Genomic DNA, 16,521 nt, shown 5'->3' on the forward strand with positions numbered 1-16,521 from the left:
GCCAAATTTTCAGCAGCCATTACTGCAGTCATCAGTGTCACATGATCCTTCAGAAAACATTCTAATATGTGATTTGGTGCTTAAGACTTAAGGAATCTTTGATGAATTGAAAGTTTAAAATAAAAAATTTAAATCTCACTAAATATGTATAAATGCGTTTACTCTTATTTGATCATTTTTGATCATCTTTCTTGATAAAAAAAAAACAAATATTAGCTTAAAAAATATGTGACCTATCGAATTTTGAATGTTAATACAAACTCACATTCTTCATTTTTCTCCCTCTTCTTTCATAGCCAAACTCACCAGTCAAGAATCCTTTAACAACTTCACCAACAACAACATGGGCAACCCACGCCTGTCTCCGTTACCCAGTTTGACAGTCGTGCTTCCACTGGCTCAGATCAAGCAGCCGATGACCTTGGGCACCATCACCAAGCGTACTGGGTGGGTTTCTCCACTCTATTTAAACACTTAAAGGCATTGATATGAGCCTTTTAATGTTAACACACAATGCAAATCATGATTTATGAATAATTTTAGATGAACAATTGAATTCGAACTGAAGTGCAAGACAAATCGTCAACTCTTAAATATCATAACTGTAAAACGGAAACATTTTTATTTAACTATGAGAATGAAATGCTAATACTTGAGGCTATATTCCGAGTGGATAAGTGGTCTCCTACTTATTTGACCTAATGGCAGTTTTCTGGTCATAATCAACTTTTTAAAATTTGCCATTTGGTGTGTTGTCGCTTTGAAGTCAAAAAGAGGTCTCAATGAAAATTACATTGTCATTTTAAGGCACGAGGTACTTAATATAGGTAGTATCTTAAAACATATTGGTTTATGCCATCTGATAGACTGGTTATAAACTACAATTTAGAAAGTTATATTTTGCTGCAGACCAGGCTACATTGTCAATTGTTAAGCAGTTTAGTGAAATGTTATTGTTATGAGTCTGGGCATGTCAAGACCATGAATGCTCCAGCCATCACTGGCGATAGCATTTCTCATTTGCGAGAACTGTGTCGTGGATTTGAAACATGACATGAGTTTGCATGACCCCTTGACTCGTGCTGGAGCACTTAAGTGTCATCAAACCGTCATTTGCCAGATGATTGCCTGAATTTACACAAACATGCAAACCTGCTTTCTCCCGCATATGGATCTTTGCTGTACTCGGTCGTTAGTTCCCAAGCCAGCTGTATTACAATCACTGGACACAGCATGCGGTCGCCCTCCATGTAACATGAACACGCCGGTAAAGACTGGTTGCCATATCAATGACTGCAGTGCGCATTTACATACTGACTAAACATAATTATGACTTATTGCAATTGTTTATTTTTATTTAAATGCAAAGTTTGAATGGGAAATTCGCTAACGAAACAGTGGCACATCGGGTCAACTTTAAATAGGGAGATTTATACAAGGCCATGCAGCTCATTGTCATGCAGAACACTTTGCGCTGTGGTTGTTTTAAGGTCTCTCGCTCATCTAGTTTTGATTTGAAGAGTCGTCAAGGGTGCATCAGTTTGAAGTTTGAATAATTCAGCCTTGCATTTGGATTAGTTTCTAGCTTTGGAGACCTCATATGCTCTCAATGCCCATTAAAACTGCCTTTTTCAATAGTCATGCTGAGTCCAAGGCTGTACATTGTGACAGAGTTGACGTCACTGTCCTCGAGTCCAGTCCCATTTCATCGCTTATCTTTCTCTCCTTAGCTGAGGCTAGCATATGTGGCGGCAGACAAGAGACGTCCTATATTGTGCTGAACCGTGTTGTGTGTCTATGTATATGTCAGTCAGTCAGCTGTTTCCACGCACCCACCTGTCTCTGCTCATATTCTCTTTGCCCATCAACATGCCTAAAAAACTCTACCCTCAGATGTTCAGCACTCAGAGCTGTGGCTGGGGAATGGCAGAGGACCTGGCCACCACATGGGAGATCGTCCTCTTTGCAGACAGAGTCTCTGTAATAATGCAACTGGACGTTTGGCGTCGTGGCTGAATCAAACGAGCTGGTGTGGGAGGAAAGCAGGTTGAAACTCTTTTTGCCCATACTGTCTACCTCCAAGTGAATCATATTGGGCATTAACACAGCGTTGATTTGAGTGACTTTTAGTGGAAGTGGTGTTAAAGGGTTAGTTCACCCAAAAATGAAAATTAGCCCATGTTTTACTCACCTTCAAAGCCTCCTAGGTGTATATGACTTTCTTCTTTCAGATGAATCCAATCGGAGTTATATTAAAAATTATCCTTGCTCTTCCAAGCTTTAGAATGGGAGTAGGTGGGTGTTTTTGTTCAACAGTCCAAAAGTAATCAAATAAAGCGCGCACATCCATAATAAAACGTGCCTCACACGGCTCCGGGGGGTGAATAAAGGCCTCCTGTAGCGAATCTATGCGTTTTTGTATGAAAAATATCCATATTTAAAATGTTATAAATACTTTTTTTCTCACTTCTGCTGACTGTCATATGTGCAAGCTGTTCCGGGCGGATGGCGTAGAACGTACACGTCGCGCACGCGCCAGTGAGAAGTCACGAATGCGGAAGCGCAGCGGAGAGACAGCAAAACAAAAAGCCGGTCACGAATTAGAAGATTTTATTTTCTCGCTTTAATTTGATTCCTACTTTTTGATTACGATTTATTTTGGTATATTTGTCCATTTGTCTATTTTTGGTATATATGTCCATCTTGCTCACATATGTAAAAAAAAAATAAAAATCATTCTTTGTTAATGGTCTATACAGGGTTTTAGACTGATTCTAACTGGTAACTTGTCTTTTTGAACTATTAAAAATAAAGGACTGATATTCAGGAATCAGGCTACATTACACAGCCTTGTGGTTAGTGCGTCGTCATATAGCGCAACTGCGCTCACGGCAACCCGAGTTCGAATCCTGCCTCTAGGTCCTTTGCCAATCCTGCTCCCCTCTCTCCTCCTGGTGTAAAAAGCCCATAAGTATAACTTTAAAAAATGGATTTAATTTAATTCAATTTTAGTTTTAGTAATTTTAGTATTTCAACTTATTTTATTTCAACTAGTTGCCAAGGCAACATTTCCAATTGAATTATTTAATCTAATATGTATATTTATGCATTTTGTATTTCAGCTTTATTTCAGTTCACAGAAATTGTTTATTTATTTAATTGTATTATTTTATTTGGTTTTCAGCATAAACTTGATCAGCAAATAGTCCAAAAAGAACATAAACAGTATGGTACAGACAAAAATAAATGGAAACAGAAAAAGTGTTAATTGTCAGAGATAAATATATCTGATACAAGCGATATTAAAAGGTCAGTAATAGAATCTATTTTAATAGTTACAAATAAAATAAAATAACAATGCTGTTTTTGATTTGCTTATGCAAAATATCATTATGTACTTCTGCGTTCTACTAGGTGCTTGAGTAGAGCATTTCGTGTTTACCTTGATGATTTTTTTTTAATGGCTGCATTGCTAATAAAGTTTGATGATTTTTGTATTTTTTTGGTCTTCTCCAGTCTGTAAACAAGTGGAATGGGGCTAGGACACAATAGACACAAATGTTCCAAGCATTATTCCCCAGTTTCAGACTTTTAGATCTTTTATTCCAGCGTAGTTCAATATTAATACTCATCTAATATTTTACTCTCTGAAAACTCTTGTCTTGAGAAGCGTCTGGTCCTCTCGGGTGAGAACGCAGTGTGAGTCTTGCACTGTCTTAATGTACTGTGCCGTTCCAGGAGCTGTGTCACTGTGTGACCTTATTTTCTGTGAACCACTTCAGCTGTTCTCCTGATTTCAGCTGTCAAATCAGCCAGCGCAATGAGTTCTGATATCAGCCGTGATGACTTCATCTCCCCTTTTCCGTGTGTCTTCTAAGTGATGAGTAACCTTTCTACTGAGTAACCTCCTTTTGTTCTTTAATTCCTCCTCCAGAGTCACTTAATCAGCCAGCTTAGTGCCATTTTTAGACTGTTTACTTGAATATTGATATAGTTAGACTGTAGTGGTGGTGCTAAAAGGATGTGAATCTCACCGATGCTTTTCATGTTTTGGACATGACTGACTGATCTCTGTTTTGGTGACTTATTTCTGTCCTTAAATACTGACTGTAACAGGAAATAGCATTATAGTATGGGCTTTGAAGAAGCATATTTTATGGAAAACATAATCGGTAATCTTTCTTGCAGTGGTGTGTGGTGGACTTCAACAATGAGGTGCCAGAGCCCCTTGAGTTTTTTTTTTAGTCCCATGCAAATTCCTGTTTCAGTTCCATTTGATGTTTGCACAGTTTTACCATTTATCTTACGCTCAACAAGCATGAAGGTTTATATTAACGTAGTATTTATTAAAATCGAATCTCATAAAAGTCTTATTGACTTTTGCCTTTTTAAAATATCTTTTACAGGTTCATTTTGAGGTTTAAGGAGGCAAAAGAGACGATGGTGGGGTTTTTTTTTCTTTTCGTTGGAAAGTGCCAGAGTGCACGTACTACACACGCAATAACAAACAATGTCATGTTCTCTTGCGTTTGGATACCTGATGTTCGGGAATTCAATTGTGGGTGATTTTATACCAAATCGTTTTGATGACGGGTATTTTAAAATTATTAAAATAACATTTGAGCGGGTGTGCGATGAGATTGGTGTGCTGAAAAAGTCACATGACTTTTTTTGAGGTGCATTTTTGATGTGAATTTATTCTGTAAATGTTTCCATCGTAATTTAACGTTCATGTCTTCTTATATACTTCTTATATTCCTCATTTGTCGCCACTTTCTCAAAATGTCTCTGCTTTCTTGTGTTTTGTGGCCAAAAAGCTGTTAAATCCTACACTATGAAAAAAAATTCTGTAGTTTTTAAAAATAATATTTTTGTAAAAAATACAGAAAAAGTGTAAACACATTTACAAAACAAACTGTGAAGTTTACAGTATAAAACTGTAATTTATAAACAAGAAAATTTGAATGTAAACCAGTAAATTCAAGAAAGCACGCTGCTACTAAAATCTGTTTTGTACCTTTAACATATACTGACAACCACCATAATAAAGCGGTAAAGGAGAAAGCCATATGAAGAATCGAAGTTCATCACAAGTATATTCTAATATACAGAAGGTGCATTCATGCAAACACACAACACCATCATGGTAACACACACGACACTTAAATAATGCAATAAACACTCATTAAACGACAGAAGATGTAACATAAATCCCAAATGTACATAACTGATAACAAAATCTAATTAGAAACATGAATATTTAAACAAAATACTTTTAAACGTGGAGTGTCATCCAGGGAATTCTGGGAATATCAGTTTACAGTTTTTGACTGAATTATACATTAATTTGTTCTTTTTTACTTCTAAAAACTATACAATTAACAGCATTTTACTGTAAAACTACATGAAATGTTTGATTAGATCTTTTACAGTTTTTTTTTCTTCTGTATACAGTACTGAAACTTACTGTTAACTTTTTTTTTTTTTTTTACAGTTAAAATTAAACACTTTTTTTTTGTGTGTACTTAAAAATCTTTTCTTATGCCTCTTTGTAGATCTGTAGATATCAAAATTTTAAGAAAAAAAAAACTAAAATCTTTTTGCTGAACAGATTTAAAATATTTGAATCACTGGGTTCAAACACATACCCCACCACTGATGCTGCTCTTTTCTTATTCAACAGAGTGTGAATGTGTGTGTTGCTGGATCTGACCTCACAGATGTGGTAGGCTTAATGTAATACGTGAATTGAGCTGCTTTCGGGCCATTGTCTCATAGTGCCATAATGATCGTACGAATAGCTTAAAGAGCTCCGGTGCTACCCGGCCATGTGACTTGTCACAGTGTAAGCATTTACTGAAATCACCTCATTTTAATGCCTTTGGATGTGCAGCATTAGGCTCACGGAAAGAAGAGAGAAAAACGTGTGAAAGATTATTCTGCTGAAGTGGGGTTGTTGCCCTCAACGCCCACTGGCTGTCATCATATGACTTCTTGCTTCCTGTTAACAGGCGTTTTATTCCTGTAAACATTTTTCAGGAATAAAGACCGTCAAAGCACTCTACGGATTTGGATGAAATCTGCTTTTTCACTTGCTTTTTATGTTATTGTTATGGTTTGCAGTCAGGTCTGATCTTATTAGAAGTGCATGAGCGTGTCATGTGATAGATAGTACAGTGTTGTCCTACTTATTTCAATGCAAATGTGTCCCTTAATCTTTTATAGACATCTCACTGTTACACTAACACCAAAACCGATCATCAGTGCTGCCAAACAAACCCAGGTTTAACATGTTTCCATCTCCATGGGAACACATTCATTTAGCAGTGGCGTCCATCCATTTTCACAGCTGGATATTTGTTGAGTCCATTCAGCTGAAGTGTCTCACTCTGTGCCACTTGAGACGCAACTAAGCAACCCACCGGTTTGATTGTTTAGCTCAGGCCATGATGTTTGAGTTTTTTAAGCCCTGTGTGCGAATATGATTCATTCATTATTCAGAATGTCAAACATAATTGCAATTATAAGTTAAACTCAGCCTGACCGTCACTCATCTCTCTCGTCACGATTTGTTTGATCTGGGAAAATCTTCACGATAGCTGTTTGCCAATGAGAAAGATTCAGTGTCTGTATAAAACTGTAAGGTTTTGTTTCACAGACAGTGATTCACCCCTACTGAATAGTAAACTCATCCAAAGGTCTGCAGAGTGTATGACTTCTTCTGCCAGAGTTGGATTTCATGTCCTTTTTATTGCTTTTGGGAAACACTATTGGCTGTAAAATGTTTACGGTCATCCATTGCTCTGGCTGTAGATCAGGGACCCACTTCTCCTTTCTACTAACCCTTCAGCATAAAATAGCATCTTCCACAGAATCTTACTTCAATTAAACCACTATTGAACTTCTATTGAACTGTCAGACTGGAAGAAACTGACCTCATGTCTCCCATGTCCCTCCTAAATACCACCAATGGAGTTTACTTTAGACGTTTGATGAGAATTGAGTTGTATTATTGCTATTTTGATCTGGTCTAGTTGTAAAAATGTTAAAACCCACTATTTTTATGGCTTTTTAACTTATGTATCATTAAACGGTAAACTGTTTGCCCAATCAAATCAATAATAATGCTTTTCCCATCTATCTCTATGTATCTGTCCCTCATGAAGACCCTACCTCTTTGGGGCTGGATGTTTTTCCATTAAAACTCCATGGTGAGTTTTTCCAATTCACTCCCAGCATGCTTTGTCCTCGCTTCAGCAAACGACTGCGTTCATTCCATCTTTCATTCGTTTCCAAGAAATTTTTCCTGTTTTTTTTTTTTTTTCCTTCTTCTTTAGTTTATTCTAGCACGCTGTGGGGAGAACCGAAGGATGTGCTTTTTATTGTTCCTTTTTTTTTTTTTTGGTTCTGTTTCTGTATGTGGATATGCTGTTTGACTTTTGTGTATTTTTTTGTAATTGATAACTTTATTTGTTTTAATTGAAAATGTTGACTGTTGAAAAGTACTGTACTAAAAGATCCACTCTGAGAGGAATGTTAGTGAATTATAATATTTTGTTGGTCATAAGCATGTCTTTAGACATCAGCTTGGCATTTAAGTTAGTCAGTGTCGTTGAATTCATGGGAGAGAGAAAAGATTTTTTGTTCTAGAGTTTTGTTCTCATCGCAAAATATTGTGTTTTGCTACGTTAGAAAACATCAGAGCTCTGTTTGTCAGTCAATCCTGCGGTTTAAATGAAACTTCCCTTCAAAGTGATCGTTCCGTTCCTGCTTCGTTTTTTCCCAAACAGACGACAGAGATTGTTTATTCAAAAATGCTTTTGTGTTCACATTCATATTGTTGTCGTTATGATTTTATTGACTGGTGACATTTGGAATAAGGGTGAAAAAATGATTGGTGTGCCGCGCACCGCTCTGGCCAATGGTTGAGTCAGATGTGTGCAATGCGGTTGCAGTCATTCATCTTCTTCACCCTTTAATTTGATGTGACAATTTTATTTGGACAATGCATAATCATTGGCTTGAGTGTATATGGAGAAAAACAGAGAGGTTTTTATTAGATGCACACTCAGAAAGTTACTTTGCTATCAAAAAAAAAAAAAAAAAAGGGGTGGGGGGTTGTTTTTAATGAAACAATGCATAATTTTGCTGCTAATATTAACGTAATTAAGGTTAGAATTAAGCAGGAAAATGTTTTATGTGTATATATACAGCTTCAAAGATTGAATCTCGACTAAATGGACTTCCCTGCATCCCTCACCCCCCCAAATATGAATCACATGTTCTGCTGTCCTTCCTCTGGCTTGGGTTTCAGCTTTTGTTGTGGTATCCTCGCATACGTTTTAATTAGATCTTTTTCCTGCGCCGCCGTACTGTGATCTCAGAGGACCGTATGTGTTTCAAAGCCTTATCATTAACATGATAAATCTTAATATTCCCCATAGCTTCCGCTTGACTGGGCTAGGCACATTAATGTGGGACACAACTGGAGCTTCGCTTTTCATCGGAATAATATGATTGATTTAGATGTTGTATTAAATGTTAATTAGTTTTTCCTTTTAGAGAAGTGAACAGTGTGCTTAATATCACATGGAAGTATTAAGGGAATCATCAAGTGTTCCAAAACAAAACACTCCCACGCAGGAACAAGACGGAAAATTGCAGCTCAAATATAAATTGCGGAACATGAGATTTTATTATAAACAGCTCAGGAGACATAAAGTAAATTATATTTCATTAAATCAATAGTAGACTGAGAAAAAGGGAAAAAAAATAATGCTATAAAAATATGCTTTTTCATCTTCCTTTTCCCCCTAAGAATCAGAATCGGCAATAAATAAAAAAAAAAAAAAAGTGAAATGAGACAATTGACTTTTAGTCAGTCATTAGATGTATAGAAATAAAAGTAGAATGTTTTCAATTATACATTATGCTAAAAATCTGTTTCTGCATGGAGAAAATTGTGTATTTTCCTTTCCCGACCTGACTGATATGCTCTGTTTTGAAGATAACAGAGAGTTCCTGTGTAGTTCAAGAAAGGATTTGATTGATGTAGGTTATGAAAACTTTCAACTTTTTTTCCTGCTTTTATTTTTGAAAGTGTCCTCCACTCAGAACGAAGAAGTGCAACCATCACAAACCTCAAAACCTGGCGTCTCGTAAATACCACAGACAGCTGCGCTCACACCTGGGGAACACATATTTTCCGGCATCTCTCTAAGGAAAAGGGAAATCATGCCGAATCAGGCACCTTCCTCAACGATATCCCAATGAGCTGGAACGCTGGAAATGGAGGGGAAAAGTTTCTGTTTCTCTTTTAGCGTTTGATGCCGGCCTCCCAAATGGCTACCACAGCGTGTGTGGACCGTGGCCGTGTGCCCAAGCCGTGTCCGAGGAAAAGCTGCTGTGAGATAATAAATGTGACGTTGAGAGAAATGTCTGTATTCTGCACGACCCTTTCATGAGCGCTGTAACACAGGCCCCCCTGACCCCTGACGTACTGACGTACACCGACCATATGGTCAGCTTGTCACGGCAAGTCCCCTGATAAGTTCAAATGAGATCCGTGCTCCTTTTTGTCGTTTAAAGCCCGCCATTGCATTTGTTTGAAAACAAATGGGGGGCCGCCTTCCCCCCTGATGGCGCCTCGTCTGTGGCCGGGACTGTAATGTGGCCGGGCTTTGATGGTGGACATCACAGATTGAATTATGCCCTTGAGGAAAAGCTATTAGCTCACGTCAAGAGTCCTCATATGTTAAATTAAAAGTGGAAATGACATGCAAGGAGTCTTTTCAGTGAATTAGTTAGAGAGAGAGAGAGAGGGAGAGAGAGGAAAAAACACTCCAGAAGCAGCAGGGGAAATGCCAATAGGGGAAGATGAAATTGGCTTCTGTTTAGTAACGTCTGTCTTCCCTTCTCCTCCATCTCACTAAATATGTTTATGTTTCATAATTTATTGATTTTCGGATACATTTTTGTGTAAGCCTCTCCCCATGCCAATATTTATTTAGAATAATCCGTTCGCTCAAATGGCCCGCTGAATCACTGCAGCTTGAGTCATACTAGCCACTTTAAGTGAGACCCAGAGGAAAAGAGTGATTTCAAATACAGACAAACCAACTCCAGCGGTCGCTTCAAGGAAATTCAGATGCAATGCAAGTGTAAAGTGCACTCAAATAGGAACATGTTGACCAAATCATCTGCTGACCAAAGCCTCTTCAAAGAGCTCTTACCATAGTTGGCCAGCTTTAGTCCTGCTGCTAGGAGATGAGCGCTCAAAGTTATGCCCAGCTTTTAACTCAGACTGGCTCTTTGCAGTGTTTTTGGTCTCATCATCATTACTGGCATGACATTATATACCTTTGAAAGAATATTTCCAGATTTATTATGCACAGCACTTAGAAACAGATACAGTTTCCTCTCAGATTTGCGGCACACAGTGTCAGCCTGTGATTTCAGAGGAATAAATGTTTAGTCACACTGAGGTTGGCTTGGTTTTGTTATTAAGAACATCTGTGTGCCCATCCTTTACAGTTTTCCTTCAAGAAAGTGCATCAGCTCCTCCATGCGTGAAAAAAGCCAGCTCTTCACCTGCATCCCAGCCTGGAAAACTGCTAAGCTCGTTCACTTCCCTCGCTGCCTTGAACTCCGCGGTGGGGCAGGAAGGATTTGAATGCTCCTTTGAGCTACGCTCAGTGTTTTTCTCTACGGTCAGTGATGGTCAGGGCAAAGGAAGCGGCGTTTCTAAAGATTTGAGGTTATCAAAATGTCTGCTGTCTTCTCTCCTCGTTGTCCCACTTGGGATTCCTGGTTTTATTAGAGGGAGAAAAAGAAAGCGTGCACTTCACTGTGCTCTGCTCTTTAAATCCTGTAGCGGCTGACTGTGTTTGTTTAGTACCGTGTCCCCTGTTCTACACTGATAGACAGCGAGACGTTCACGGCTGCTCCGGCCAAGGCGATATACTGACAAACCGCTCGTATCTCCCCGTCAGCGCAGATATTTAGTTATTCGCTTCACCTCCGTCCAACACCAATAAACACGTGCCAATATCTCGCCCTGCTTTTCTGTACTTTGTCTTTTTTGTCTTTAGTCCTTCCCGACCAGCAATCCTCGCCTGGTGTCGGCTAAACAAAGATGTCAACATCACTCCTCATCCTGAGAGTAATTTACGACTTGATGACAGTTTTAAGGGAAGTGACAGAGTGAGAGTGCAGCTCAGCAACAGGTCACTCAACACCTATTAGTGTAATGCAAGGCTGCAAGAGTCCCGGTTCAAACACTGGACAATACATCCACATTAACTCTAAGTCCAGACTCCACGGTCTCCAACAATTTCATTACAATCGGCAGTTTTGTTTTGCAGTTATCTTCCCTTTTAGTGCATAATGACTAGGGCTTTCAATCGATTCCATATTTGAATTGAATGAATTACATGATAGGCTGATGAATTAATCAAATTTATAGCAATTAATCATATATATATCAGGGGTTTGCAAACTAAAAGGCGGTGTCTGCGGCCAATGGAACATTTCTGAGATTAAATATTAACTTTAAATAGTATTATACAACAAAATTAAATTAAATTGAAGATGTTCTTCAGGTTAATGCATACAGTATACAGTTTATAACATTATTGAAAATTTTTCCAGATAATATATTAATCATTTGATTTGGCTTAGTGTACAATAGCTTTTTAGTACAATAGAAATATAAGAGTTATAGGGTTCAAAAGTATGGGGTTGATATTTTTCTCTCTTAACCTCATCTATGCTGCATTTATTTGATCAAAAATACAGTAAAAACCATAATATGAAATATTACAATTGTTTTCCATTTAACACATTTTTAGTACATTTTAGAAGAAGAAAATACTGAAAAGATGCAACAAAAGATTGCTTCAGAAATTAGTATGTTGTTTATTTTCTCATTGTTTTTGATCATCTTGCGCATTGAGTATTCTGTATTTAGGATACCGTGTCAAGTACTTCATCCATTCTGTTGCTCTTAATATAACTATTTTTGAATGCACTAATTTGTTGTTTGTGAATAGCACATTTTGTGGCATAAGTGAGGTTTGAGATGCATTGCTTATAGTTACAGCTGAGGATTCACTCACTGCGGCCGAATAGCAAAAGTCTTGTTGAATTGTTCTGGTGTTAATTTTTTTATATTGTAGAATTACATACAGGTTAGGGAGTAAAATTTGTTATTTTGCTGGCTCCCATTCACATCCATTTGTGTGTATTTGAGTGTGAATCTCTGCATGGTTGGTGGTTTCTGACGTGTGGTTCTGTGTGAAACAGCCAATAGTCAGTGTTTTGAGAGTCTCTTGTATGTTTGAGATACGGAGGGCAGGTTTTTACAGTGCGGGAGTCGGACAGTGACACCACATGGCTTCTGTTCTAGGATGAATTCCACATGTGAGTCTTTATCTCTCAGCTCATGACCCTTTTTCTCCTTGGCTTTTTCAAAAAATTACTGACGTAAAGAATAATTCAATAGGCCCTAATAATTTTTCTCAAATGCCAAGACTAAAATGAGGCTTTCCAAAGCAGCTTAAAAGCTTCCATTTGAAGCCGCTTTATAAGCAAATGACAGCCATTATGTGGTATCTGTACAGACTCTTGGAGTGTATATGTATGTGTTGAGCTTTAACAACGTCATTATATTCACTGAACAGAAATATAAAGGATCAGTTAGTGGTTTTCTGGTTTTGACAACTGTGGTAAAATTGTGCTCGCTAAAACTTAAAGTGGTTCTTTTGTCCAATATAAGTGAAGTAAAACAACATTTTTAATAATATGCATTTGACTGCAAATTTAAAGACATTTTCTAATTAACATGCATACACAAACATATTATAAACTGTTTATCAGATTACACTTAAACATCTTAAAACACTAAGAAAATGGCAGTGAAATAAGCCAAATCATTTATTTATTTATTTATTTATTTTACTTGCATGAAGTATGAATGTGTGATTGTATTATGTTTATTGTTTACAAGCCCAGTATTTTATTTGTGAATGTGCAATTTTTGTTGAAACTCTTGAGCGATTTCATTCATATGCAGGAAATTTTGTCTTGATTCTTTACATCCCAACTGTGTCTCTTTTCTTGTCGGTAATGTGACTTTAATTTTCCTGTTTTACTCCTGATGGCAATCACCAAAAACAGACTTTCTTTCTTTCTTACTCTCTATATTCTTATTCTCATTTGTGATTCTTTATTTTTTTGTAGCAAATCCAAGCCCCCTCCCCAGATCTCTCCCAGTAAGTCCAGCGGTGGGGAGTTCTGCGTGGCTGCAGTCTTCGCCTCCTCCCGCTCTTGGTTCATCACCAACCCCAACATGAAGAGAGAGAAAGGTCTGACATGGCTTACAACCTTCAGTGCATGAGCATCTTATTTTGAGCTTTATTTAGACATAATATTTAAGCTTTAGCTGGTTTGAATATTGGTGAAAATTCCAGGAGAGTTTGTGAACCCTTTAGAATTTTCTATATTTCTGCATAAATATGTTTTCGCACAAATCCTGAAAGTAGGCAAAGAGAACCCAATCAAACAAATGAGACAAAAATATTTTCTCTCATTCATTTAATCAGGAAAATGATCAAATATTGCATATCTGTGAGTGGCAAAAGTATGTGAATCTCTTGGATTAGTAGTTAATTTAAAGGTGAAATTGGAGTCCATCTGTGCAGAGGTGTTTTCAGTCAGTGCAATGACTATCAAATGTCAGTACGTGACCTGTTTTATTCAAAGAACAGGGATCTATCAAAGTCTGATCATGTTTGTGGAAGTGAATCATGTCACGAACAAAGGAGATTACTGAGGACCTCGGAAAATGAGTTGATGTTGCTCATCAGGCTAGAAAAGGTTACAAAACCATCTCTAAAGAGTTTGGACTCCACAAATCCAGAGTCAGACAGATTGTGTACAAATGGACAGAGGACTATCGGAGAAAGGTTTAATGGATGGATGAAACCAAAATAGAACTTATTGGTTTAAATGAGAAGCTATTATGTTTGGATAAAAGAACACACTGCATTCCAGCTTATGAATCTTATCCCATCTGTGAAATATGGTGGTGGTAGTATCATGGTTTGGGACTGTTTTGCTGCATCTTGGCCAGGACAGCCTGCCATCATTGATGGAACAATGAATTCTGAATTATGCCAGCAAATTCTAAAGGAAAACTTCAGGACATCTGTTTAAGAACAGAGTCTCAAGAGAACGTGGGTCATGCAGCAAGACAGCAACCCCAAGCACACAAGTCATTCTACCAAAGAATGGTTAAAGAAGAACAAAGTTAATGTTTTGGAATGGCTGAGTCAAAGTCCAGACCTTAATCCAATTAAAATGTTGTGGAAGGACCTAAGCAAGCAGTTCATAGGAGGAAACCCACCAACATCACAGAGTTTAAGTGGTTCTGCACAGGTATGTAACACTGGATCATTTTTCTCAATAAATAAATGACAAAGAAAATATTTTTCCTTCACTTGTTTGATTCGGTTCTCTTTGTCTACTTTCAGGACCTATATGAAAATCTGATGAAGTTTAGGGTCATATTTATGCAGAAATATAGAAAATTCTAAAGGGTTCACAAACGCAGGGTTCGAGCAGATATCGGCACCCTTGGTAAATATGATCAAAGAAGGCTGTGAAAATTAATCTGCATTGTTAATCCTTTTGATCTTTTATTAAAAAAATTCACAAAAATCTAACCTTTCATTGGATAATAAGAATTTAAAATGGAGGGAAATATCATTATGAAATAAATGTTTTTTCTCAAATACACGTTGGACACAATTATTGGCACCCCTAGAAATTCAAAATTCTAAGAGTAAAATATCTCTGAAGTATATTCCCATTCCTATTCACAATTTTGAGCACTCCAGGGTGATTATGAACATGAAATTATCCAAAAGTTTGCTTCCTGTTTCACAGAAATATAAATAAGAGGGAAAACAAAGTACAAATTCCCTTAATCATCCATCACAATGAGAAAAACCAAAGAATATATTTCTTATGTGCAGCAAAAGATAATTGAGCTTCACAAATTAGTGAAGTGGCTTTAAGAAAAGAGCTAGAGCAGTGAAAATTCCCGTTTCCACCATCAGGGCAATAATTAAGAATTTCCAATCAACAGAAAATGTTACAAAACTGCCTGGAAGAGGACGTGTGTCTATATCATCCTAATGCACGGTGAGAAGGAGAGTTTGAGTGGCTAAAGATTTTCCAAGGACCACAGCTGGAGAATTGCAGAAAATAGTTGAGTCTCGGGGTCAGAAATCCTTAAAAAAATTGTCAAACAGCCCCTACATCACAAAAATTCTCCTCGCTCATTCAAAAACAAACTCCAGCATATTCAGTTATCAGACACGACTGGAACTTCAAATGGGACTAGCTTTTGTGGTCAGATGAAACTAAAAAATTAGCTTTTTAGCAGCAAACACTCAAGATGGGTTTGGTGAACACAGGGATAAAAAGTACCCCATGTGTACAATGAAATATACTGCTGTATTTTTGATGTTGTGGGCCTATATTTCTGTTGGAGGTCCTGGACATCTTGTTTAGACACATGGCATCATGGATTCTATCAAATACCAACAGATAAAAAAATCAATAAGTGACCGACTGTTAGAAATCTTATAATGGGCCATGTTTGGATCTTACAATAATCCAAACACAAACCTCAAAAACAACACAAAAATGGATCACTGAGCACAAAGCCAAGCTTCTGCTATGACCATTCCAGTCCTCTGACCTGAACCCTGTAGAAAATGAGTGGGGTGAACTGAAGAGAAGAAGCACCAACATGGAGCTGGGAATCTAAAGGGTCTGGAGTGATTCTGGATGAAGGAATGGTCTCTGATCTCTTGTCAGGTGTTCTCTAACCTCATCAGGCATTATAGAAGAACATTTAGAGCTGTTAAACTGGCAAATGGAGGTTTCAAAAGTATTGAATAAAAGGGTGCTGTTAATTGTTTCCAATGTGTATTAGAGAAAAAACATTTATTTTATAATGGTATTTATTTTTGTGAATTAAAAAAAAAAAAATCAAAAGGATTAACAATGCAGACAAATTTTTACAGCCGCCTTTGATCACCAAGGGTGCCGATATTTTTGGCCATGACTGTGTATATAGTATATATCCAGTGTGTGTGGATTTTGGTTTTCAAGTTTTCTTTTTATATATATATATATATATATATATATATATATATATATATATATATATATATATATATATATATATGTATATATGTATATGTGTGTGTGTATATATATATATATATATATATGTATATATATATGTGTATATATATGTATATGTATATATATATGTGTGTGTGTGTTTGTGTATACATTTTTTTTTTTTGTCATTTTAGTTAAATAGCATTTTAGTTCAAAAGTGCAAAATGTAACCAAATATTCATATATTTTATATATTAATTTTAAGATGTATTAACAGGACATTATTGACTATGTTTGGGTTATTTAAAACACTATTTTAAAACT

General features: G+C 36.9%; 1 protein-coding gene across 5 annotated transcripts in view; it reads left to right on the forward strand.

Moving 5' to 3' along the window:
• The window catches only part of bcas3 (BCAS3 microtubule associated cell migration factor), a 241,720-nt gene that overhangs the window by 66,390 nt on the left and 158,809 nt on the right, over positions 1 to 16,521 (forward strand). For all 5 annotated transcript variants that reach the window (XM_058745647.1, XM_058745646.1, XM_058745648.1 and 2 more), the window contains exons 16-17: positions 297 to 447; positions 13,240 to 13,364. In XM_058745647.1, the coding sequence (XP_058601630.1) occupies positions 297 to 447; positions 13,240 to 13,364 (276 nt within the window). The remainder of the gene's footprint in view (positions 1 to 296; positions 448 to 13,239; positions 13,365 to 16,521) is intronic.

Source organism: Onychostoma macrolepis, chromosome 15, assembly GCF_012432095.1.
Source record: "Onychostoma macrolepis isolate SWU-2019 chromosome 15, ASM1243209v1, whole genome shotgun sequence".
Classification (NCBI taxonomy): Eukaryota; Metazoa; Chordata; class Actinopteri; order Cypriniformes; family Cyprinidae; genus Onychostoma; species Onychostoma macrolepis.